This window comes from Hippichthys cyanospilos, chromosome 10 (assembly GCF_059441005.1).
Source record: "Hippichthys cyanospilos isolate Australia breed blue-spotted pipefish chromosome 10, RoL_Hcya_1.0, whole genome shotgun sequence".
Taxonomy (NCBI): domain Eukaryota; kingdom Metazoa; phylum Chordata; class Actinopteri; order Syngnathiformes; family Syngnathidae; genus Hippichthys; species Hippichthys cyanospilos.
Window position 1 is genome coordinate 17,758,804 of NC_142378.1, and position 27,951 is coordinate 17,786,754.

Genomic DNA, 27,951 nt, shown 5'->3' on the forward strand with positions numbered 1-27,951 from the left:
TTTGGAGGGGGGGGGGCTGTAACAAATTAATGGCATTTCATATAATTTCAAAAGAAAAATATGATCTGTGATGCAAGAATTTTGTGGCAATTACATTTGTATCTCAAGTCACAAAGGAATTACACCAATTTGACGTGTTTGCTGGCTTCTGTTTGAAAGTCTAAAGGTGGGTAGAAATGCAGTGTGTTTTGTTAGTTTTGCAGGTCATCCCATAAAAGTAGGGACATTTTCATTAAAATATTCAGTAGTTAATAACATTAACAAAGTGTTAATTACTGATTACTAAATTAATACAAATTGATAAGTGGAAAATCACCGAGTGCTGCTTAAAAGTCAAAGGCGACTTCCTGGCACTACGGAGAAAACAAAATCAGAAGTAGTAACGGTTGTCGTTGACAGTTGCGGAAATATCCCTGGGTTCTCTGTAAAAGTCACGGACAGATGAGTGCCGTATGTTACACGTACTGACCCGTTTGGCAGGCTCTGCGAGTAAGCGTCACTCGAGAAGCCCTTTCTGCTACTCTTGAGGGACGAAGCGCTATAGCTGAGTTCCGTGTAAGTTGAAAAACGATCAACGCAAATTTTGCAGGATCACCTTCAAAGAGACAACAGTCTAATTCTTTACCCATTAAAAAAGACTTGATGAGAAACAATGCCTATTGATGGGTTCTGTGTTCAATTAGAGGTAGATACATTTGGGGATCAGATATTGCAGGAGGTCTGCCTTACAGAGATCAACAACTAACAAAAATGAATTAACGAAAAGCAGAAATGATGCCGTCGTAGGGGGAGCTGTGGAAATATCACTGAGTTCTGTGTAAAAGTTAAAGGTGCATAAACGTCGTGTCAAATGGCGCTTGATCTCTGTGCAAAAGAAGCGACTGATACAACAATAAAATAAGAAGTGACAACAAGCAGTGATTTCTCAGTTGTTAATGACAGAATTGGGAGAGTATTGTTGGGTTCCACGTAAATGACAAAGGCAGATAAATGCTGAGTCGACATTTGCAGGACCTTTGTGTAAAAGGGGCTTTTGACCATCTCAGAAAATTTAAACATGAGCTCAGTTATCATTTAAAACCTGCAGGGTTACTGGTCAGACATAAAAGTGGCAAACTGCTAGACGAGAGCCTAAGCTGTGTCAAGTACGATTCAAAAACGTAACTGGCTGTGTGAACAGACACATGAGCGCTACGTTCTATACTTTAACACAGAGCGTCTTTTTCATTTGGATTAAATAGACTTGCGCATAAGTAACACTAAGCTAGATGTCGTTAACATAAGAGATGTGGACAAATGCTTTAACATGAAATGTGGAGGGTGTCTCTCTCACAGCGGTGATGTGGAAATGAGAAGAAAGGCACAGGGAGAGAGTAACGGAGGGCTTTAGGAAGAAGAAGAGCAGCGGCCAGCGCCAAGTCATGGGACGGAGTTGGACCTACGAGAAGAGCATGGAAAGCGCCTGTGCGACGTGCATGCGGCATATTCATGCCAACTCTTTTGTCGTAGTGGAACAGCCGGATAACGCCGCCATCGACTCCACTCATGCAGGATGGCGGTGAGGCTTTGATGGTGGCCTGGAGGTGGGGGGCGTCTAGGTGAGGCTGGCGTTAGAGCTGCTGGTGTTACTGTTCTTCCTCTGACCGCTCTGCACCGCGCTAGGGACCTGCAGGCCCGTCACCACCGAGAAGCTGCCGTTCCACACCTGCCAAGGAATACAAGCAGAAATGCGGCGGGCCTCGGCGGGAGAGAGTGGAGCCATGTGACTTCCATTCATTCTCACCATGAAAGCCGGGATGACAGGCTGCTGGAACTTGGTCCTGAAGGTGTGCATCAGCTGCTTGGTTTTGGCATTGAAGAAGGACAGCACGCCTGGCAGCCATTGACATACGTGAAAGTGGTGGGGAAAAAAAGAAAAAAGATGGACGTTACTCACCCGGGTAGGGCTGGGCAATAAATCTAATGCATTCAATTATTTCGTCATTTTAAAAAGTGACCGTTTGAAAATTAGCTGAATCAACATATTGAGCTTTTTCACAATAGTTTGAGATAGCTTTTAAGTACTTAATTGAGACATTTAATAAAGTTATGACTTTATTGCTGAAGCTATACGTTTGCGTAAAAAAAAATATTATTCTTGTCTTTGCCCATGATTTAAGAATATTTTTTTAATAAATCAAGGTTTCCTGTGTGGAGTTTGCATGCTCTCGCCGTGCCCGCGTGGGTATTTTCCAGGTACAGTGGCCCCCCGGGTTACGAACTTAATCCGTTCAGCGGGTACGCTCCTCGTATCTCGAACTGCTCGTATAACGGGCAATCCAAACCCATGTTAATTCGTGAATGCGTGCGCAAAAGCCTTAGGTAAAAACACCACGATTGTACACATATATTAAAATTGAGTGACATAATCTACTGTAAATTTGCATTAAATAACAAGTACAAAGGAAAAATGACTTTTACCTTTGGAATGACGTGACTTGAGCTGGGTGGAAGCGGAGGGGAGCAGAGACCATTGCTCAAAGTCAACACGGCGAAGTAGATATGCTATTGGTCTTACAGTGTCACAGTAACTCTTTCAGTCAGGGTGCTAATCACGGAGATACTAAAACATCATCCTCTTATTTCTTCCTTTACCGCTGCTAGTAATTTTGGAAGCTATGTCTAACAGATAAAGTTTGCAAAGTCTTCACAACATTCCTCCCTTCCGTTTTTCACTCATTTTCTCTGCTTCCTTCCATCCCAACCAGCTGTGCCATCAAGCTAGATAAAGGCGTTCGGCCAATAGCATATCGGCACTTCTGTGATTGACGTGTGACGCCGGCCAATAGCATCTCCGTGAGTGAGACCGGGTGACCTTAATCGACCAATATCATATTGGCATCTCCGTTACTGACTGATACTTATTCGCACTTTTTTTTAAACGGTTGGAATGTATTGACAATTAATTAAAAAAAAAAACACATTTAAACCAATGACAATTCTTTGTCCTGCAATCTGCACATTTAATTTCATGTCAGCTGTTTTTCCCTTTAGCTGTACAAACACTACACTTAAATGGTAATATATTTACACACCGTGACTGAGACAGTCACTGTGACGTTGTAAGACCAATAGCGTTCACGTTACTGTCACAAGTATCTACTGGAGGTTTAAATGACGCATCTGCTGATTTTATTGACGCAGTTAAGCGAGGAACATATTGACATACTCAATGGCCGGCATGTCGGATTGCTCGTAAGGCGAAAGGTTTGTTCGTTAGTGGGGGACAAAAATCTCCGTGATCCACGCTCGTAAGGCGAATTGTTCGTAAATCAGGGTGTTCGTAAGCCGGGGGCCGACTGTACTCCGGTTTCCTCCCACGTTCCCAAAAATCTAAATTGCTCTTAGGTGCATCTGAGAGTGTGAATGTTTCTTATCTATATGTGACCTACGATTGGCTGGGATCCAGCTCAGGGTGTCCCGAGCCGACTGCCAAAAGACAACTGGGATAGGTACCAGCACGCCAGCAACCCTAGTGAGGATAAGTGGCTAAGAAATTCATAGAGGAATCAAACCTTCTGTAAATAAATGCATTTTGGGTTTATTACTTTAAGACTGATTATAAATATCAATTATTTATTGTCATTGTCTGACTGAAAATAAAAACCCCTTAGGATTTTATTTTTGAAAGAAATCATGAGAGTTGGAACAGGAAATTTTTTTGCTTTTGTTAAGCTATGCTTGTGCTTGTCATTTGGTGGGTTTCTATTTCTTTTTGTTGTCATTCCCACTGACTTGATAGGACACGCATTGACCAATCTTGACATGTAAAGAAGTACAAATTAAATCACAAAGGCTGCAACTTGGAGAGGAAAAAAAAACAATCTTTGCTTCATCCCGGTTCATGTTGACCCATAAGCTATTTTTCAATATACAGCAGGTCCCCAGATACAAAATTGTTGGGTTCCATGAGGCCGTTTGCGTTGAATTGTTCCTAAGTTGTTCCATATTAAATGCTGATCTATAATTGCCGTTTGATGCCATTTGGAAAAGTAACACTCCTTTTCCATTGTGATGCTAACAATCTAGCAGTGGCTAGTGTCAGCAGTGCTTAAGCGATCTCAGTATTGCTTTGGTTGCTAGCCAGCTACAGTATGTGTGATCGGGGACGATTTACCACAACTTTACATTTTCATCATTGCATGTCATTATGAAAGGCCATTTTTGAGAATTTTACACTTTAGTAAAAGTTAAGGGTTTGGACAAAGCCTTAGTTATTGGTGAAGTGAGGCTGCATTCAACTTTTGCGGGCAAATTTAAGACTACAAGCTATTTTTCATTTCACAATTTTTACATTTAACCCACTACTGCTCTAATAAAGTGGCGGTTACTACAAAAATAGTCTGAAGAGTTGGTTTGTGTATACCAGAACCACGGAGCATGAGGAGGAAGAACGAAAGAGGATCTTTCGGAATTTGAGTTGAAAGCACCTGCCGCTGATTTTCCGCCTCACACGAGCAGATGAGGACCAAAACGACGACAGTGATTAACTCTGTCGTGGTGATGACGAGGAGAACATTTGTGGGTGTATTTTAACGAATGCTTTTCATACTTGAGATGAAGTGCTTCTTATGCTTAGTTAAAAGTGACAGCTATATTGGCACTCAAAAATTCCCAGTCCAACCTGAAGCAGCATATCATTCACGGCAAGCGACCTGACATCACTCTTCATTGTCATTAAAGTGCAAGCGTATATTGTGTTTTATTTTGAAGTTCTTCATCCTAATCATAATTAACTTCTCCTTGGTACAGCAGATAAGAATGCTGTAAGGTTTTAGCAGGGCTCCAGACTGCTCGTTTATGGTAGCCACTGCCAGATTTTGTTGTGTCTACTAATTTGGGCTGAACAATTTTGTAATCTAATTTATTGTGATATTTAGATCTAAATAACGCAAAAGCAATTTAAGATGTGATTATTTTTCAAGTTCCTCTGCCCATGTATTATTTTAACATTCACAAGTAACAAATTGAATGGAGGAACAGATGGAGTTCTGATTTTGGAGCTTGTCAAATCAAACCAACATTCCTAAGAATGTCTGAGCAGGGGAATTCCAACGTAAAAGCACCTTCGTCGTAGTTACAGTAGACTCCTATACTACTCGGGATGGGGCAATCCAGCGTCCGGGCCTTGTTGTTGTGCTTGGCGGTGAGACTTTGCTGGAGCCAGTTATTCAGATGGATGCACCAGGAGGCACTGCTCTTCCCCAGCTGATCAAAGCGACCCAGGCTGCGCACGGCCACGCCCACAGCGAAGGCCTTGCTCTCCTTGTCAAAGCGTACCTCCCAGTAGTGTTGGCCGGCGTCGATGCCTGTATCGGCTACGCGAGGGGAATAATTCCGATCTCAACAGTAATAATGCCATATCTGTTTCACAGTTTTTTTTCTGGAGGGGTCCTTACCTAACACTGTGTAGGACTCTGCTGTGAAGCGGTCTCTGTTGGGTCGGGCCGTGGGGGCTCTCTTTGGCGACATCAACGCCGACCTGATGACATAGGTGACGAAAACGATGGTTGCGTGATCAAGCATGACGGCAGAAAATCAATTTTTTCCATCCAAGACAGCGCTAGCTAATTTGATTTGGTTACTCAAGAGGTCCCTCTACAGTTTTCTACAGAATTTAGTTTTCAGACACAGTACTACACACAAAAGAATAGTGGGGAATTCTAAAACTTAACTTGAAATAGATGCAATAAAAATCTCAAATTAGAATATGGTGGACAAACTCATTTACTTGAGTGATTTCAATCTATTCCATTCCAAATGTAACTCATACTGTATAATGGCTAGTTTAAATACATAACATTGTTTGAATTGTTCTTGTGTTGCTGGAATGAGGTTTTATATATATATATATATATATATATATATATATATATATATATATATATATATATATATATATATATAATTAGCTGAAAGCCAGTCATCAATACAATTAAAAACAAAATCAAGACTCATTTCACTGTTTAGTGAATCTTTTTTTTTTTTAATTTGAACTACTGAAACAGTTTTCAATGATACTCTGAATTATTGTAAATAAATACTAAGTGTGTACTGTAATTTATTGACACCCCCCATTTTTCATTGGACATTACAATACCATGCTGCAATACCAACTCAGCTGAAGAAGCAACCAAGAAGTGGTGCAGTTGGCAAGACATACAAGATGTTTTAATGTACTATTCGATCAACTTCAATAAAGACATTTCATTTTCTACAATAATTATTCTGATTGGGGATGTGGGTGAGCTGGAATCTATTATATAAAATTATATTGATTGTGTGATTGAAAGAAAACACAATCCTTGTTAAACAAAAAAATACACAAGTTGCACTTTATTTTATATACTTTTTAACTAAAAAGATCAAATTTAACAACACCTTGCATTTCAAGCTTGACTTGTAATGATGACATTGATATCTGCTGACATTGTTAACTCTGGTAAGAATTCATTATGAAACAATGGTTGGAATTCCTGGTATACAAAGCATTACATCACCAGTTTTTATGACAAACTGAATAGTTGACTTAAAATAGTACTTTAACGCACAACATGAGTGAAACTAGTCCGGGACAGATTTTAAATTTTATATGCTAATTTTGTCATTTGTATGCTATGGAGAGTGAAACTCAAATGACATGTAAAAGGAGAATATCGGAATCAGGCGCAAATTTATGTTAGGCAAATCGACGTAGGACAAACAATGAAGTCGGCGACTTTCATACATACTTGTTACTACCTCTTGACTGTAATCAAAAAGAAATGGACTATTACCAAGAGAGCAAGGCTGTTTTCCGTTTTAGAATGAACTAAAATATGTATTTACACATTCAGTGTTTATGAAAAATCTGCTAGTGTCATCTGCCAGAAGTTTAAGACGGAGTAGGATCTTCTTATCCTTTCGGGGGTTCCCTTCAGGGCTCACCACAGCGAATCAATTTCCTCCATCTAAGGCTGTTGTCTCCTGCATCCTCTTTTCTCACTCCAACTACCTTTATGTCCTCTTTCACTACATCTATAAACCTCCTCTATGTTCTTCCTCTAGACCTCCTGCCTGGCAATTCAAAAGTCTAAGACCAAGTAGAAAAGCTTCTTTTAATTTTCATTTTATTTGTTTCATTTCCTTTTGTAATGTGCTTATATGTTCAATAGGTCAAATCAAATGAAAAAATATGACGGGCAACCTTGGAATTGCTACCACAAACATTCTTGCAAATTTGATAATAATAATAATAATAGGTGTGGCATTATACCTTTCCTGTAAAGCAAGGACATTGCACAAGTTGTTTGTCATAAATGAATTTTACCTAAAAATATCCCTTTCTAAGCACTTGTAACGTCAAGACTGAGTCTTAACCATGACAATGATACCGTGCCACACCTGGTCTGTATTCAGTAACAAAAAATGTTGCACTTCTTGCAATACAAGACATTTTGATGAAAGAAAATTGAACTTAAAAATATCTGCTTTTCAAATGCTTTTAATGTCAAGACTGACTTGTAAAGGTCATAATGACACCTTCCCGACTGGCTCCACATATTGCTGCCCCTGAATTAATCCAATTAATGGAAAACAGGGAAATTTCTTGCTGAACCAAAAACAATATGTTGCACGCCTTATGCTAATAACTCAGGTTAAATTCAGTCTCCCTGACATACAACGCCCTCAACGTCTCACTCAGTGAAGATGCTTCATTATTACTGTGTTGCGGTTAGCCGGGATTTTTGCATCGCCTCGTGGTGTCTTAGGACATTACAGAACACAGAACTAAAAGCCAATGGGGTTAGGAACCAGCCAGCCAGCGACCCTAGTGAGGCTCAACGGCTATTGAAAATGAATGAGTCAGTTTCTTTCTTTCTTTCTTTCTGTCTTTCTTTCTGTCTTTCACTTTTGTGCTAAAAACTACAAAGTACAGACAATCAAACTACAAAGCACACTCAATCAAACACCCAACCAAAAAAAATGTCCTGCATTGATTTCGTAGCTGGGAACCCTATCTGAAAAGACTTAATGTGCTTTGAAATCCCAGCCAGGCTCTGGCCTTCCTAAATACCTAAAACATGGTTCTTCAATCATGGTCCTTGAGGGCCGGTCTCCAGGCTATTTTGTATGTCTGCTGGCCGCAAAACGCCTGATTCATAACAGTCAGACAATCACCAAGGTCTGTAGAAGCTGGATAACAATCGTGATCATTGTCCTATGCTAAACAATACGTTTGATCTCATTTTTATAGGCTTTTGCAAGCTAACGTGACAAATCCGCGCAGCTATTACTATGTCTCTCATTTGTAACAACATTCTTTTTTTTTATCACATCATTAACTGCAAACAGGGAGGAACAGGTTTGCTTGACACCAAATAATTTACACATGCTAAACTTCTATATTAAGTTGAAGTCTTTTAGGTGTGTCACAACTGTGCTAAAGACATATCTGTCATGCTCTCAACTTTGATGATGCATTTAGTGGAGAGGCTTCTTCCAATTATATATGACAGTTTAGGTGTATACTTTAATGCATAGTTGTCAAACTCCAGTCCTCGAGGGCTATGATCCTGCATCTTTTCCCGTTTTCTCTCCCCAACACACTTGATTCAAATTATTAGCTTATTAGCAAGCTCTACAAGAGCTTGAAAATGATCTGCCCCATTTTATAATCATGTGATCAGACCGGGACATCCCCAATTATATATTTGTTTTTAATGCATGATTTTATAGTTTTTTTTTGTTCTTGAACTGGTTTGGAAACCCCACGAAGAACTAGATTGATGTGATGTTTGTCTAACACTAGCAGCCTATGCTTGCTCAAAAAGTAATTGCAATATGCAAAACAATAGCAAAATATTTCGCAAGCTATTTTGTGGCGTCTAGAATATCCGTGGCCTTGATTACGCACATCACCGGATGTCAGACATCACGACAATCCTCACCAGTCGGCATTGACGTGAAAACAATTTACTTGGAAGCCAATATCTTTTGTTACAACGGAATTGAAAGACACGGATTTGAACGACTTACAAAATATTTTGTTTAGCAAGGAATTTCCCTGTTTTCCATTAATTTGATTAATCCAGGGGCAGCAATAAGTGGAGCCAGTCGGGAAGGTGTCATTATGACCTTTACAAGTCAGTCTTGACATTAAAAGCATTTGAAAAGCAGATATTTTTAAGTTCAATTTTAAAGTTTGCAAAGACACACCTGGCTGGAGATTGCATGGGTGAGCTAGTTCGGGTCTTGTCTTTGCGAATGTCCTGGATCTTTCCGCCGCTGCCATCCCACTCCACATTCAGGTCCTCTATCTTCAAGTTCTGGTGGGCCGACGCAGAGTCCAGTTTAAAAGTGAATGCTGGGGATCGAACAAAGAGGAGCTAGTCAACAGTGAGAGCATGTGGCATAGGTACTCAGGAGCCCCCCATGTACTTACCGTGGGTTTCCAGGGTAACGGGCTCGGAAAAATCTCCGGCAACAGCCTTGTTGCACGCCCTGACCCTGAATGTCATGAAGCGGGTGTCAAAGCGCAACCCTGATGAAAGGAACAAACAAAATGTAATCATAGTAAATGTATAAGTTTTTTATAAGTTTGTTTTACAACCCCTCGCTGACCAGTGAGTGTGTGCTCCATCTCCCGTATGCCCTCCACAACCATCCAGGGATAGTCCTCTCTGATGCGCGGTGGACCCTCATGATTTGTACGCCGATGCTCCAGGATGTAGTGATCTATTTTGCTGTCGGGCTCCGCAAGCGTCCAGACAACAGTCACATTGTTGTCGCACACCTGGCACTCGGATACCTGGATCTCTGGCGTTGCTGGAACTGCAACACAAACAAACATCAGTGAAGCTGAGAAAACCTCTGCCAAGGCTGTTATCAAGGCAAGTTTCACGTTCCAAAATAAGAGTGGGGCTAGGGAAATAATTTTCAAACATTCTGGAGGCTTTCTGGATAGCTTTGAGGCAAAACATCCAGACAAAAAAATGTGACATGCATAAAATCACAATGTTTTTATGCACAGATCAGTATTTACAAATTTACTGTAATTATTGACATTCCTTTGCTGAGGAACTTAACCTTTGATTTTTTTCTGAAAAAGTCCTCTTTCACAGATTTTGGCATTATTGTAGGTCCTTTCTCTGAAGCCCCAAGAATGAGCAAAATTGCGCCAAAGCAATGGTAAACAGAGTGGCAATAACTGTATTATGATTTTTGCATGTCAAAAAAACTAGCTTGGCTGTATGTTTAAGTTTATGCTATGCTGAGTGGCAAGTAAAATGCTCATGGTAAAGAATGACAAACCTCTCAATTGTTCATTATCCCAGGTTGTAAAATTTGTGCATAAACACACACGAGGAGCATTGCTTTCACATACAATCATCTGACATTTGTTTTCAAGAATAATGTTGTGAGAGGGGGTGGCACAGTGGTTAGCATGTCCGCCCCACAGTTCAGGGACCCGAGTTTAAATCCACCTTGCTCCGGAGTGTGGAGTTTGCATGTTCTCCCGAAGCGCGCATGGGTTCTCTCCGGGCACCCCGGCTTCTTCCCACACTCCAAAAACATGCATGGCAGGTGTATTGCACACTCTAAGGTGTGATTGGGTGCATGAATGGCTGTTTGTCTCAGTGTGCCCTGCAATTGGCAGGCAATTAGTTCAGGGTGTCCCCCGCCTACTGCCTGAAGTCAGTTGGGATAGGCACCAGCAAGCCTGCAACCCGTGTTAGGATAAGCGGCTCTAGAAAATGGATGGATAGATGTTGTGAGAGGAATGCAATATGGTTTTTGGTGTACTGATGATCAAATTCTTAATATCAACAACTTAAAAATTTTTGGAAGGGAAACTATCACCAGCTTTTTTAGCTCCTAAGTATTGCTATTCAGCATTCACAAGTATTGCTATTCAGCCCCACCAAAAAATGAGTGTGCAGACCTGGCAAAAACTTCAGGCCCTGCAGCAGGGCCTTCTCCTGGCTGAAGTCTACCATCAGGTGGCTCATGTTGTCGCTGGCCTTGGCCTTCAGGGAAAGGCGGAAAGCCGGAGCCATTGTCACGCTGCCGATATGAGAGGAGAGTTACTAAACACAGGAAGACGCATAGATGCTAGCCCGGACTACCACTGAGCGCATCACCCTGATGGGCAATTGAGGGCAGAGCTAGAGGGGAGAACACTCATCTAAGGAGGCGGGTGGAAGGAGGACGAGGGGTGGGACGAGTTGGCACGGGACGGTACAGCACCACAACAAAAAGGCTCTTGAATGGAAAGTTACCAAAGTGCTTATTGTCTAAGAAAAGGGTGACTACATGTTGGAACACATGCACGGTATCAAATGAGATGGCTGGTTAAATAAGGGCAAAAAGAACAAAAGGGAAGCAATGAATGGCTGAGTACAATACCTATCCTTAATGTCTTTGGCCGCCTGGAGGGGAAGAGGAGGAGAGAGGAGATACGAAGCGAAGAGACAACTGAGTTTGACTCGCATGACTGTTAAGGTCACATGTAGAGCAAAACATGCTGCTGGTGGCTTGGTGGCGCCACAGAGAGGTCAAGTTGTTTTGTGTTTTACGTCAGTTAGCTGCTGGCCAAAAGTTGCACAAGTTACCTGCGTGAATCCGTCCGTCCCAGAGGAGCAAAGTGTGTGATTGGCCAGCTCCAGGAGCTCCTCCGAACTCTCCAGCGCTTTGGAACAGGCGCTCAGCTGACTCTTGAGTGACAACACAAAAAAAAAATAGGGACTTTAAGATTGCTTCATTGGAGTCAAGCATTGCCTGATGCAACACCAGTCGACATTAGTAATCAGAGCTCATTCTTGTCAAATAGCCATGAACTCACATGCATTCTTGTAATAAAAAGCAATATGAATAGTGTACCTCATTCACATCATTATGTAATGTTCCCAAATCTGTACTTGAAAATTCCATTTTTATTCCAATCCATTTCCCTTGACTATCTCCGATTATGTAAAATAAAATTACAGGCAATTCTTCGTTTACACAATTTATTGATGCAGTATGCTGACACTGCTGATCACCTAACATCTCCAGCGATGAAAAACGTCTAAAAGATGGATGGCTACAACAGCAACTGTGAACTCTGTGGTACTGATGACAAATATAAATTTATGATCAGTTCACTTGGCTGAAAGCGTTAAAATTAGTTCCTACTCTCTCCATATGCCTTCTTCCCCTTGGCAACATCTTCTGTAAAATCAATGTTAATTTACAATGCTACACCAATGACACTCAGCTCTACCTAAGCGTCTAAGTCCTCATCCACTCTACCCCTCACATCTCTCACTGATTGCATTGCTGAAATAAACTATCGGTTCATCTTCAAAGTCCTTTAAATAAACGGTAACAGAACAGAAGTTCCCCTCATTGGTACCAAATCCACAATATCTAAAACAAGCAGCTTCTCTCTCACTACACTGCCCTCAATTTGGTTATCATTCTTATCCTCCAAATTATCATTCCATTTAATCAAAATGTGTCTATTGCCACCTACACATCATTATCTCTGTACCACTCACGCTTCACTTCTCTGCCATTTTTGTTAACAGCCTCATCATCCCGTCTTGATAACCATAACTCCTGGGTTATTCCATTTCAAGTCACACACCATCCCCGCTGACACATCCTCAGTTTGTCTGATTTGTATTCTGTGTTGTGTCTTCGGTCAAATGAAAGAATCAGAACTTTGAACCTCCTAACTCCAATTGTTTTCAAAATACGGCCCTTCAGATTTTGGGTGCCACACCAACTTTTGGAATGCAGGATTTGCACACTAAAATTGGGATATTTGGAGGTCTGCATCTTTTGATGTAAGCAAGACATAGCCACTACTTGCTGAAACTTTACTGTTTGAGGGAGCCAATCTTTTGCACTCCAACTTTTCTTCACCTCCACCCCACCCCCAGTATCCCTGACTAGCCTAAGCGACCCCCGTCAATGATGGTTGCCAAGCACACACACATTTCGATTGATCATTACCCAGTCCGTCCCAGACAATGAGGCTTCGCAAGTAAAATGCGCTGCCAGTATTGTGTACCGTGTACAAAGGGTTAGTATGCATGCAAATGGTCATCATATTATTTTACATATGGAAGAAAGTGTTTTGCATTATTATTGTCTTTGTCGCAATCTGTATTCAACTATGTGAATTTGATTTTACGTGGTAGAGTTCCTAAATATGATATCAGTTGACACCACCAATAAAAAACGTTTCCAAGATACGATAAGGATAAGCAGCAACAGATAATCCATTCATCCATTTTCTTAGCCGCTTAACCTCACCAGAGTCGGGTAGTAGGTGGGGTCCACCCTAAACTGGTTGCCTGGTCGCAGGGCACACAAACACCCATTCATTATCACAAACCAACCCAGGGACAATTTAGAGCGGAGGTCCCCAAACGCTGGTCCCCGGCCTGGTACCACTCTGTGGATCAACTGGTCGCATGGGCCACACCTGAAATAATGAACTTGTCAAGGCCTGTGAGAGTTGCCTAATGTTTGTGATGTTTTACCTCCCTCTTCAGGTGTTTAGGATTAATTGATCTAAACTCAGGTCAATCTGAACTGTATTACGATAGACCGATTTAATCACAACATCTGCGGCTCATGCGGCAGTGACGACAATTCCCAGTGTTCTCTCTCTTTTTGGTGTGTGTGTGTGTACCCCCCCCCCCCCCCCCCCCCCAAATGTGTTATTCAAAAATCCACTTTTATAGTACACCTATGATAATTTTGAGGGTAGATTCTGACAGACAGGGTCAGAATATGTAGCTATAACATACAAGTTTGTAACCCATCATAAAACAAAAGTTGTGGGCCTCCAAAAATTGTCCAATATTTAGTATGCTATTCCTGGATCCAAAAAAGTAGATGTGACATCCAAACTTTGAGGGGACAGAACTTTGAGACTAAAACTTTGCTTCCTTCATTAAACATACTAAGGCACCAATAAAAATTGAAGAGGTGTCCATTGGAAGGAAGGTTCTGGGGAATAGCATGAACTGACTCCCCTTGCCTGTGGCCTTTGAAATCTTGACAGCTTTTGCATCTGTTCTCATAGGTTTGTGCAGGTGTGTTGTGGCTGGTGAGATTTTCAGACCTACCTGCAGCTCATATGTGCGGCTGGCTCGTTCCTGTTTAATGCGCGTCAGCATGTTCTCCTTCATTTCATCCAGAACTGAGTGGAGGGAGTTGAACTCGGACTCCAGGTCTTCCTGCACTCGGGTGGAGTTGGCCTGGGGAAGGAGAAATGACGAATGACAAGACTGGCCACCTTTTTTAGTCCACCTACCACTTGTGTGTCGTTACCTCCAGGTTCTCTAGGCTCTGTTTGAGAGTGCAGATGAAATTTGAAATCTCATCATTCTTGGTGGCCAGCGTGTGAGTAATTTTACGCAAAGACTCCTGTAGGAAAGCAAGGGTTGCACATCAATTTACTTTCGCAAACATTTAATCTTACTGTCATGCAGTCTAGGTAGAGGCTAATTTGCCCGAAATTAATCCTTTAGAAATATACTCTTTCAACACTATTTGAATGTTTGAGCTAATGATCATTAATGGAATTTAAAAATTTGAGTTTTACATTTACAATTGGCAAGTACAGTATTTAAAAAGCCGTTTGCAGTCTACACCTTCAGCCAGTAATCCTTCTTGTCAGACAGCACAGACTCTTATGCCTCAAACACACGACACCAGTCACATTAGATCCAAATCATTGTCCTTTTACTCTGGCTAAGCGGCACAGACTATCATGTCACTGACACACTGTCAAAAGCTGGACAAAAGCACTTGGACAAACAGGCTTTCTGCTTTAAATCTTCTCCTTTTGACTTTTCCCTTCAGGGGTTGTTAGAATAACTGTATATAGGTTATCCCATATTTTTTTGTTTTTGCAACATGTATAATAAACCTGTAGACATAGATATTTTCTGTTGGAGCTGTTGGTGAAGCGCGTGTGACTCTTACCTGCAACCCCTACAAAGTATGGCATTTGTATTCCTGACAAAGAAGATCACAGCATGGAATCGCACCTACACTATCACAAACTGATACTTTTGCATTGTAGGCAAGGTCTCTCCCCCAAACCCTTTAGGGCAGCAATGGCTTTTTTAACTAGGGCCAACCCAAATTAATAAACAGGGAGCGGAAAGGATCTGTAATCAGAGATCTGAGAAGGTCAGGTTCCTGTCCGCTCTCCTTGCAAGAAAAAAAAAACCCTGTTGTCTTCCACCTGGTTCTTGTTTATTAACTGTTCTAAGTTGCTTGAACCTAACAGGGGTCAAAACAGTGAATCAATTGCCTCCATCTAAACCTGTCTCCTGCATCCTTTCTGCTTTAAATTAACCTGCTTACATTCATGTTAACTTCCTCTAAAATGTTATTTATATCTGACATTAAAAAAGATGTACTGTATATCTGACACAGCGTGTAATTGAGTAACTTAACAGTAAACACAACACTAAGCTTATTGCAATTTGTGTTCATAAAATTGTTCAGAGTACAGTAGAATTGAAGAGTGCACTTTCAACACACACACACTATATACATATATACATATATATATATATATATATATATATATATATATATATACATATATATATATATACATATATATATACACATATACATATATATATATATATACACATATATATACACATATACATATATATACATATACATATATATACATATACATATATATATATATATATATATATATATATATATATATATACACACACACACACACACACACACAGTGGGCCCCTGGTTTACGAACTCCCTCTTTTACGAACTTTTCGACTTACGAGCGTGGACCGCGGCGTTTTTTGTCCCCCTCTTACGCACAAACCTTTCGTCTTACAAACAATCCGACATGCCGGTCAATGTGTTCGTACAATTATTTTCGCTTTGCTGCATCAATGAAATCAAATGTTCACGCTTGTCACAGTAACGCTGAGCGCTATTGCTCTTATAATGTCACAGTCACTGTCTCAGTCACGGTGTCAGTCACGGAGTCAGTCACGGAGATGCCGATATGCTATTGGTCGATTAAGGTCACAGTCCCGGTCTCACTCACGGAGATGCGGATATGCTATTGGCCGGCGTCACGTCAATCACAGAAATGCCGATAAGCTATTGGCCGAACGCCTTTATCTAACTTGATGGCTTCTAAAATTGCAAGTGGCGGTAAAGGAAGAAGAGGATGATGACAATAGAAACCAAGCAGGAGATAATAAAAAAATACGAAATAGGCGCACGCATAGTTAACCTTGCTCGTGAGTATGGCCGTAACCGCTCAGCAATCTTCTAAGGGCAAGACTTTCCTTGCCGGGGGACGGACCTCGCTCGACAACAAAATGGAGAGGCTTCTTCTATTATGGATTAAAGAGAAGGAAATCACCGGTGATATGTTCTAGTTTGAGAAAAGTTCTTGTTTAAGAAAATAAATAAATAAATTCTGCGGGTTGGTCTTTGCTCCCCTCCGCCTCCACCCAGCTCAAGTCACGTCGCCCCAAAGGTAAATGTCATTTTTCCTTTGTATATTTATGTTATTTAACTGTTCAGTAGATTATGTTACTAATTTTTAATATGTGTATAAAGTCGTGATGTTTTTACCTAAGGTTTTTGCACGCGTTGCACGCGTTCACTAATTAACATAGGTGTGGATTGCCCGTCATACGAGCAATTCGAGTTACAAGCGTAGCCGCTGAACGGATTAAGTTCGTAACACGGGGGCCCACTGTGTGTGTGTATATATATATATATATATATATATATATATATATATATACAGTCGGCCCCTGGTTTACGAACACCCTGTTTTACGAACAATTTGACTTACGAGCGTGGACCACGGAGATTTTTGTCCCCCACTTACAAGCAAACCTTTCATCTTACGAACAATCGGACATACCGGCCATTGTGTATGCAAATATATTTTCGCTTAGTTGCGTCAACAAAATCAGCAGTTGACGCTTGTGACAGTAACGTGAACGCTATTGCTCTTACAACGTCACAGTCACTGTCTCAGTCACGGTGTCAGTCATGGAGTCAGTCATGGAGATGCCAATATGCTATTGGTCGATTAAGGTCACCCGGTCTCACTCACGGAGATGCTATTGGCCGGCGTCACGTCAATCACAGAAATGCCGATATGCTATTGGCCGAACGCTTTTATCTAGCTTGATGGCACAGCTGGTCGGGGCAGAAGGAAGGAGAGAAAATGAGTGAAAAATGGAAGGAAGGAATGTTGTGAAGACTTTGCAAACTTTATCTGTTAGACATAGCTTCTAAAATTGCTGGTAGCGGTAAAGGAAGAAGTAAGAGGATGATATGTTTTAGCATCTCCGTGACTGACACCGTGACTGAAACAGTGACTGTGACATTGTAAGAGCAATAGCATATCAGCAGAAGTGAGTTAACTTTGCGGGTCTGTCTCTGCTCCCCTCCGCCTCCACCCAGCTAAATTCACGTCGCTCCAAAGGTAAATATCATTTTTCCTTTGTATATGTTGTTTAATTTAACTGCACAGTAGATTATGTTACTCATTTTTAATGAGTGTATAAAGTCGTGATGTTTTTACCGAAGGTTTTTGCACGCGTTGCACGCATTCACGAATTAACATAGGTGTGGATTGCCCGTCATACGAGCAATTCGAGTTACAAGCGTAGCCGCTGAACGGATTAAGTTCGTAACCCGGGGGCCCACTGTATATATATATATATATATATATATATATATATATATATATATATATATATATATATATATATATATATATAAAAGCATGTGAACATTTAGTTCCAGATTTACCTTGGAGAGATCGAGATTACTATTTGTATGGGTGGTAATATCAAATAGATTTTCTAAATCGCAAGTACAAAAGTACTTGTATTCATACTCAATCTGGCGCTCCCTTTGCTACACACATCACAGTGGATAAATTGATGTCTGACAAGTGTACTGCCCAGCTTTAGAATACAGTACCGATGTCAAGAGGAAGGACTAAAATAAATGTCTTCGATGCATTCGCGTGTCCTACTGATGCGTTTAGGTGAGTCACGTTGCCTTGGAGGCTCCTTCGTTCACGTGACGGATTATCTTGTTCCGGATTGGCTAGGGACACCTGACCTGAGTGCCGGGGAGGCCACTTCACGGCCGGAAGGATGCGCATCCATAATTTAATCATGCAGCTGAGCAGCCATTGAAGTGGAGCAACCGCATTCAATGACACAACAAAGACTACAATACCATAGATTATAAAAGCAAGAACAGACATGAAGTGCCCTTTTCAATCTCGCATATAAACAATGAGAAGACAGTCACTTGAAAACTGCGTCCATGTTGGTAAGGGGTCGCCCGTTCACGATTCAACGCAAATTTGAACGATAACAAAAAAGACAAGGGTAAACACAGCCTTGAGCAGAAGGGGTGTCAGTCGTTAAAGGTTGTGGCCAACAACCACGTCCGACTTCTTGCCCTGATCCCTTTGTACGCAACGCCCTAAAACGTCCTCCCCCAATCCAAGACACCTGTTCCTCCGGCTCGGGCTCACCTTCTGGTCTCCCATCTCAGCGACCCGGGATTGCAGCTCCTGTCAAGCCGCAAAATAGCGTCACCGATGTCTCCTCTGGTCCGGCCCTGCTTTCCTTGAATTATCACGGCGGAGGTGGTACTGATGCTGCCCGAGTGCAACGCATCTTTCGGACGGACACCGAGCGAGCAACAACGCCTTCAGGGCCGCGAAGGGTAAACGCGCATGCGTCACGGGTGGATTATGGGTAGCTGCTACCCGCTGCGGCTGGGCGTGATGCTACATTCATGGACCGTACGGGGAAAAGAAAACACTGATGGGTAGCGTATAGATTTTATACGCTACCCATCAGTGTTTTCTAACAGTAACAGTACAAGATGACATTTTTATACTATAAAAAATGTCATCTTGTACCGTTACTTCAGAATATATTTTGAGGACAACTAAATGTACATTATCTACCTACTTAAGAGTAGCAAAGTAATCAAAAAACGAATACCTTCTGAGCACCTTAACGAGTAACTACGTAGCACATGAATGTCAGAGAAAAATCCAAAATAGAATTACGCAAACTGTTAAAATACAGTACGTAACAGTTTTTGAAGCAGCGCGATTCAGGCACGTTTCGTTCATAACCTTTAGGTGGTGCTCGAGGCCGTGTCGTTTGAGTGCTTGAGCGTTGTGAGTGAATCCAAACATTCCCATCTGACAGCCAAACAAGTTAGCGATTGCTAGTTTGGCCAAAACAAAGAGTCCATACTATTTTCAAAAATGTATAAAACACACAGGAGTGTGCCCGAACATAAACTAAAGTATTTTCCCTCTTATTAACTAATAACTTTGCTCTGGAACTAGAACATATTTACTCCATCCCAATGGTAATTCTACAATTTGTCATTTGTCATTCGTACGTACCTGGTCTGGTGGTGCATTCATGTTTTATGACTTTGGCAATGCCCCACATGACCCAGAACCCAATGCTGCAGGTGGCCGCTGCACCCTAAACACGCGACACACTTTGCCCATCACTTAGCTACTCTACATAAACAGATTTAATCTTTTCCAACAAACCAAACATTTACCCGTTCCTCCAGTCTCCAAAGCTCACATTGTCCATCTGGTTTGGGGTTGGTGAAGTGGCATTTGGTCTGCACCAGTTTCACATTGACATTAATTTGGCAACCTCCTGAAACCTAGATGAAGGTACAGACAGCATGAGGCATGCAGCAGTTACATTAAACAAAACTTGACCCTCTTTGAGGGATGTTTTACAAACCTCACCATACTAGTGGTATACAACCACATATCAGTGTTAAGATGTCATGTATTATGACGATTTATTCCATAGCTAACAGTTGGAGCAATGGTTCCAATTTTATTGTATACCTGCTTATACATTGAACAGGAATGATGTTCTATGTATTTATTTACAAATAAATGCAGCATTTGAGGGCACCAGACTAGGCCTGCCTCAGTCATTTGTTATACAATGGCAAGAATCAATCAGAGCTATTAGCAAGATTGGTTTGAATCTCATTTTCTTACTTAAAAAGAAAAGCTGTATTGTTTTGCAAAGAATGGAAACCCCTAGACACGTTTTTAAAAAGACCATTCAATATTTAAATGTGACTATCCCTTAAAGCGTAACATAGCTTCTTTTCTTTTTCCCTCTTTACATGATAATCCATGTAAAGGTTTTTGTCAGTCTTCTGTAGATTTCTTTACACAGGACTTAAGTCTACCATTCAATGTTTTATATCTTAGTCCAAGGGTAGGGAACTCCAGTTTCGAGAGCAGCGTCCTGCCTCGGCAAGCTCTGTGGAAGCCTGAAAACAATGCTAATCATTTGAATCAGGTGTGTTTAAAGTGAGACATCAAAAAGAGGCAGGGTATGGCTTTCAAGGGACTGGAGTTCCCCACCCTTGTCTGAATTACAGGTAAATTGTTCCTCTGCTAAAATGAGGGCCCAAACAAGTCAAACGTCAATAAACATCCTCCACACTTCTGTCAGACTGACAAATAAAATTTATTTTTTTAACACAATTGGCATCCTGACATCTGAAAGCCGTCCTGGTTAATTCTCACGAACTCAAGAACATTCTTCTCTTTCTTGTGCTAACCTGCACATATTGGCTATCCTGGATCTCCTGCAACTTGAATCTGAAGCCATGCCTATGCTTTCCACTGATGTGTTGCACACCTAGCCTCGCTGCCGCTGCTACGCTGTCCTTGTCACATGAGACTTCCAATGAAGCTGTTGCAGCAAGAAGGCCAGTAAACACTTGAGTGCACCATAGAAGAACCACAAAGAAGTGAGCCCCCCATGATGAAAATCGACTGGAGCTTAGCAAATGATGACAGGGGGAACAGACACACTCAGACTTAAACCAGACTGAGGAGCCCTATCAACCAATCACAGAAATGGGTGAAGGCCTGACACCTGTGCCTAACTAGTGGTATACGTCCTGGCAGCCATTTTGCCTCTTTCACATGAGCTGAACATTCAAACTGGAATTTGATGGGGGTATTTTTTGTACTTCAAATTTAATGCCCATTGTTTCATGTTTGTTTGTGTTATCACCTTGTCTGGTGGTGCATATGTGTTTGAAGACTTTGGTCACACCCAAAAAGTCAAAATCCAGATGCTGCAGGTGGCCACTACAACCTATACCACAATTAGTGTGTCAAACGCAGCGGTCATCTTTCATAACTAAGATGAATATTTACCCCGTGTCAACAAACCCTTCATTGCTCATTTTTGTGACATCGGGTCTGCACCACCTTCACACCAACATCAATGTAGCATCTGTCTATCACCTGGAGAGACAAACAACAAGAAGGATGCAAGTGTTACATTAATTAAAACTATCCTCTGCCATCAACATGTTGCACTCTCTCCCTTACTTTCCAGTTGTGCAATGTTCCCTTTCCCACTATGCTAGTAGCCAGGCTACATTCACAATCCAGGGACTAACAAAATGTTTTTTGATGCAAAAATACACACTAATAAGAATAAATTGTTGGTTTTAGCGGCATGTTATAGAAAAAAATTGTTATCCCAAAGGGTTGCATAATGCCCCGTCGCCATGCATTGTGTGTTTGAGGTAGTTAGCACATACAACATATTTCAAAGATATTAGACCGCCTCCTTTAAAAAGGAATGCAAAACGTATTTAGTCATTTTCAGCAGTAAAATGTTATTTCATCCATAGTTTGATCTTTTCAGGAAAGAATTAAACATCTTGAAAAATTTGGCAACTTTCTTTCAATGCAGATACCCAATCGTGCCTCAGCTTCTGTCGGTCACATGACCAAAGCCCAAAGATTGATGAGCTGTGATTGTTCATTACCTGAGTCGTGAGCAGATGTCATTTTCAGTCAATGTTTTTAAAAGTATTAACTTGTTACTGCTGAAAAAGGCTAAATAAGTTTTGAAAAAAAAGGTTTCATCCTATAAACGATATCAGATCAAGTGCATGGGTTATACCCACACTGTAATATTTCTCTATTGATGTGTTCAACACCAAACCTCACCGCTGTACCTACCTTAGCAAAAGTCTCTGACACTGTTTGGGGGAAGGCGGAAAAACATTCCCCACCCACTCATGCACAGCTCTATCATTTTGTCCCTTTTCATAGGTGTTTATAGAAGCAGACAGGATTAGAAGATGATGAAAATGTCGCTGAAGCAACCGGCGTTGGTGCTACTCACAGGTAAGCACAAACTACCAGGGATAATGCCTATCAATGAAAGTACTGCAGAAAAGTTGATGAACACATGGTGGTTTACTTGTCTGCCTCGTGGTTAGCACATCTGCTACACAGTTTGGAGGTTTTGCATATTGGCACTGTTTCCTGTGTGCCATTTACATGTTTTTGTCTGTGGATTTAATCTGTTTAAGTTTTTTTTTTAATTTAAAAAAGTATAGTACATGTTTGGTTCTTTGGTTTGATTTGAAGTCAATGTGAGTGAGAATACGTCATTGAATCTGGTACGCCGTACTTAAAGGGGAAGTCATGGTCTATGCAGCCTCACTAGTCCAAATTAACATTAACAGTCCATTTGCGGACGATGAATTATATTAAATCCCACCCGTTCAACTTGCGGATGTCACATGACCAAACTCAGAAAATGTGAGAACCTTGGTCTGACACACAAATTAATATGCAATCGTACACATTTATGTTTACATGCACATCTGCATGTACGTAAGTTGTCAATCATATTTAGTTGATAAAGGAAATAAAGTGTTTTACATCCTTTTTTAAACATCTGTATTCAGTGTTTTTTTTCGGCCAGAATCACAAGCATGCAGTTAAAACACCATTCAACCCACTTTCTCAACTCATATTTTTATCTAAAAATACTAGCAACTGCACAGACTTAGGAAAGTAGTTGGATAATCAAAGTTTTAATTGGCCAAAACACTGATGAAATTGTTGTGTGTTGATAGGGCAAAATTCAAAAATCCACTTTTAAATGGTGAAAAGCTCTCAAAATAATACATGTCAGTTTGGAGTGATGTTTATGATAGACATGGTCAAGATAAAACCATTAAAAAAAAGATGAGGGTCTACAAATACGGTCGAAAATTTTGTGAGCAACGTCCGTGGCGCGTATATGACATGTATGATTCTGCACCACAACTGAAGTACAAAATAAAGATTTTTTTTTTCTCTATTATTATCGCAAACTGACATAAAAAAAAACAGTATATTAGACCCCCACTGGTATAGCACATTTGTAGTTGATTTGCGGTTTTACCAGACTTTAAAGAAAAGATGATATCTTATATATCAGCAGATAAAGGATAAAGAAAACACAGGATATATATTATGTTCATTAATATTCATTTTTTAAACTAAAACTAATACTAAAACCAACACAAAAACATACACACTAAAAAGAACATATTGTAAAATAACAGCTTTTCTCTAAAATCTAAAAGAAAATAAAAAACCTAAAGGTACTAAAACGAAATTCAAAACCCATCTCACTCTGATCTGCAGTTAAAAACCCATAAAAAAATGTAACCTGACCCTTTTGTTTCTGATATCACTCTGCAGTTTACGTTTCAGCAGCAGCAGCTCAGTGTTCTGCCATTTTGAATGAAACCCAAGGAAGAGTGGACCTTCCCGCCGGTTCCTCCCTGACTTTGTGCCACCGACTGACGAGCTGGACACCAGAGAGATTCAAGATCTGCTGGCATTTTAATTCATCAGAGCCCTCGCTGGTCCACGATGTGCTCTTTTGCTCCAACATGTCAAACAGAAGCATGCACAAAAACATGTGGTGGAACTATACTTTAGCCAATATCACTCAGCAGCATAGTGGAATGTACTTTTTTCGCATCCATGTGGATATTCCAAGACTGATGACAATGGACAGTTACGGAACACCGGTACATGTTTGTAAGTGTTTGCTGCTTCTGCTGATGTCCGTGGAGTGTCTAGTTATTGTGCCACTTTTCCAACCTCTGAGCAATAGCACATTTTTAGCAGGAGAAAAATCTCAGGTCAGACCACAAACAAAAGTTTGTACAAATTCATTACAGTATGCACCTTCTGCCATCTACTGTAAGTGACCAGGGCGCTGCAACTGGAATTTTTTTTTTTTTTTTTTTTGGTGTGAGACCATGAAAAAGATGAATTTGTTTAACTTTGGGGTTTCCACATCATTTGAAGCATTGATGTGTGCACAAAGTTCTTCAAATTAGTCATGTGCTGTATTTCTTTCAGATGGTATTTCTATGCTTCTCACAGATGTTCCCCTGCTGGACACGTGGTGGCTGTGGGTCACTATTGGCGTTCTCTGCATCATCATACTGGCTCTCTTGGTTCTGTGTGTTTTCCTGATACGACGTAAACGTAAAGGTAGCCTTTTCTCTTTGCTTGCCAACTGCTAATGGCATACTGTCAATAGTTTAATATTTAAAGTTTGAATATTTTGTAAATTAAGACAACACGCTGAAAGAAGTGTTGTTAACAATTGCCTAATTTAAATGATGAAAAAAAAGTGTCAAGCCTATAAAATGAAGCTTCATAATCATGAAGTATCAAGCCTTTGTACCTCACAAATTCTGTGGGCCACACCCTACTCAACTGTCAATCAAATTCTATTATAGTATTCTACTACACTATTTTAAATGTTTGAGACATGAAAAAAACAGTTAACTACTGTTTTTTTTTGTTTGTTTTTTACAGCATCTATATAAGTTAAAGGTTTGTCTAAGCTAGGGGTGCCAAACTCATTTTTATCGAGGGGCCACATTGTAGTTATAGTTTCTGTCAGGGGGCCTGTATGACTGGGGAGTCAAATACATTTTAAGTGTGTTTGTCACACATTTACGTAGTTTTGAAGTGGATGGGCCAGGAGGATCTGTTCAAAAGAGAGATTGAGAGCAAAAACTGTTTTGTTTTTTTTTCCCAAAAAATGTTTAAAAGTGAATGACAACTTACAAATTTAGTATTTTAGCCAAAAACCTAAAGTCCCATAGGCATATTGCAGGCCACATAAAACATTGTGAAATGATGATCTGGCCCCTGGGCCTTGAGTTTCACATCCGTGGTCTATGCAGAAAAAAACCCAAGTGCCTGAAAGTGCCTACAAAAAAAAAAAAAAAAAAGACTTTATCACGATTATACTTCTCATGGCAAAACAAATCCTTTTCTCTGGGGTCATCCGCACCCCTCCTAGCATCACCTTGCGCCCCCCCCCTCAAGGGGGGCCCGCCCCACTATTTGAGAAGCACTGGGCTAAACCAAGAGCGAACCCTCACTCCTTGGAGCGTTCAAAGTTGTTGACTACGCAGCCGGTGCTACCAAGATGATGGTGCAGTGACACAACTACTTTGAAGCCCGACCATTACGCAATTCCCAATCCCACACATCACAATATCATAAAACCACAAATGTACATATATATGTTATGTATTCTATCAGGAAAATCACACTGCACTACTTACTAACACAAGAAGCAGTCACAAGTGCCTCTTGCGCACGGGAACGCCACACAGTGAGGTATTATCAACTACAGACAAAAATGCATGGAGCATTTTTGACTGGCAAACTCGGTTGAACTTATTTTCAAATTGCGCTCAACATATTTACATGTGTTTTCAAATAGTTGCGACTTGACTCTAAATAAGTTTGAACGTGATTGTAAGCCAAAAAGTATTTTTCTTCTAATGCTATGGAGTATGATTGTCAACACCAATGTCATTATGGGAACAAATGCAATACTGAATAGCCTACAACTATGCTTGAACATAGAGTATTTGCAAGTACAGTACGTTCAAATATATTTGCTAGGACATTGAAACGTTAATGCAAGTACAGTACATTTGAAAGCATTTAAAAAAATATTTTGATGGACTGTACTTGTAAATAAATTACATTTTGTTATCTCTGGCTGTAAATGTGTTTGAATATACTTTTGAATATACTGAATGTGTTTTCAGCGCGTAAATGCATATTTTATATATACAGTACTTATTGTATGAAGAAAGCTCAGAAGTCATTCAACTAGGTCTTTGGTTGTTTCTTAATATTGTAGCTTCTCTTGCAATAAGGCAAGTGACAAGGTAGGAGAGCTGCTTTTTGTTGTGGTTGAATTGGCAGACAGAGATGAGCATAGCGCACAAGAAGACACGTATTTTCTATCCAGTGTGGCCTCAATAACAGACATGAGACTTTCAAGATGTGGACCACACGGTCTTACTTTCCTTTCGCCAACACACGCTTCAGCAACCACATGGCTCCTTTTCTCATAAAGTTACAAATGCTAGTAGTAACAGTTATCGGCATTTAGGATGTGCAATTCTACTGCACATTAAAAAAAAAAAGATGAAGAAAAATGCTAAAATGTTTGTCTACAATTTTTTTGTTATCAAGGATTATATCAATTTTTCTTGAGGTATTTTGAGGGTTGACCCCATTTTATGAACGTTAGCTATGCTTAACCCCATCTCAATATTGTTGCTATGGACTCAATATGTCTCTCTCTCTCTCTTTCTCTCTCTCTCTCTCTCTCTCCCTCTCTCTCTCTCTCTCTCTCTCTCTCTCTCTCTCTCTCTCTCTCTCTATATATATATATATATATATATATATATATATATATATATATATATATAACGTCCAATTTTGGATTTACACGATACCAACTTCCTTGAGGGTTGTTGTAACCGAAAATGATGAAAATATGAGATTAGGATACCATATATCTCCTTACTAAATACTTTGAATCCGATAAATGAGCCAGCACATCTCTATGAAGTTTCCACTGAATTACCTTGAGTCTCTCGACTCAAATGTCATTTCATACATAAACGTAAACAGAATAGAATAGAAATCGTATTTTCACAGGAGTGTAATCTTTATTTTCCGTGTTAGAATGTTCCCAAACAGGGAAAAATTTTCTCTTTCACGCAGGTTGGATTGCAGCAGCGGACAATGCTCGAAAAACAATTGCAGTAGTACACGCAGGTGTAACAGCAGCCCGAAACCCACAAAACCTGAGCTGAAAGGGGATCATCATTGTATTTTGTGGCCATTTTATATTTGCCATGCCCACTAAACTATCAAAGCACTTCCAGATAACGGTCACGTGGTCCAACTAGCCAGCAAGGCCTCATCCGTCTTCATTACTACTATTTACTGTTTTGTTCATATGATGCTTGCTTCGATACGCGCTTCGTGGACACGCCCCTCCCATTACGCGACACAAGCCTCTGAGCCTCGGCACATTTCATCACTAATTAGCTAATTGTGTCAAAGTTGCCGGAGGGACTTGAGCAAAGCGACATTTTGTAACTAAAGCAAGTGGTGTGTTTTGTTTTGTTTTTTTAAGTGTTCCCTAAAAAGAAGTACTTCTGTCCTGAACACGCTGAAGCTATGCCAATGCACAGTATGATTCCACCGGTCAATTAAAAATGGGGTTTCTCTTTGATTTTCTTTCAGAAGCATGCAGCGCAATCTACGTGAACACACATCGTTCCCCACACCCACGTGTTCTCAAGGACCGGCTCAGGGTGGCCCCCAGCTCCCAGATATCCCGCACCCCAAGTCCTGTTCGGGACGTGCGTTGCAGCAGAAAACAGAGGCCCAAACAAGAGCCAAGATAGTGTCATGAACTTCTACATGCATTATTTTCCGATATTTAATTTATTTTTAAAATAAAGTGTGTCTTCTCATTGTTATAGATTATTTTTGGAGGACATACTTTTCATTTTCCTTGCCATTTCATATACAGAAGTATATGTAAATAGTAATTTGTTTGACTACAAAAAAATTGATTATGTAGCGCATGAGTTAACTTTAACTCAATCCCTTGAGATTTCTTTACTTTCACTTGGTTAGACAAGCGCTCT

General features: G+C 40.5%; 2 protein-coding genes across 2 annotated transcripts; one reads left to right on the forward strand and one right to left on the reverse strand.

The window, feature by feature from the left end:
* Nucleotides 1-917: 917 nt before the first annotated feature.
* Nucleotides 918-18,806, reverse strand: fsd1 (fibronectin type III and SPRY domain containing 1). The gene is made up of 13 exons (XM_088426388.1): nucleotides 18,605-18,806; nucleotides 14,350-14,445; nucleotides 14,145-14,276; nucleotides 11,634-11,735; nucleotides 11,428-11,450; nucleotides 10,964-11,085; nucleotides 9,643-9,852; nucleotides 9,464-9,562; nucleotides 9,238-9,385; nucleotides 5,439-5,521; nucleotides 5,106-5,357; nucleotides 1,784-1,872; nucleotides 918-1,705 (listed from the first exon to the last, which is right to left on the reverse strand). Exons 1-13 carry the CDS (start codon nucleotides 18,617-18,619, stop codon nucleotides 1,595-1,597), a joined length of 1,482 nt encoding a protein of 493 aa, XP_088282514.1. The 5' UTR covers nucleotides 18,620-18,806; the 3' UTR covers nucleotides 918-1,594.
* Nucleotides 18,247-27,775, forward strand: LOC148417389 (uncharacterized). Its single transcript, XM_088426389.1, has 5 exons — nucleotides 18,247-18,798; nucleotides 22,223-22,297; nucleotides 23,651-23,995; nucleotides 24,347-24,457; nucleotides 27,542-27,775. Exons 2-5 carry the CDS (start codon nucleotides 22,252-22,254, stop codon nucleotides 27,703-27,705), a joined length of 666 nt encoding a protein of 221 aa, XP_088282515.1. The 5' UTR covers nucleotides 18,247-18,798; nucleotides 22,223-22,251; the 3' UTR covers nucleotides 27,706-27,775.
* The last annotated feature ends 176 nt before the right edge of the window (nucleotides 27,776-27,951 follow it).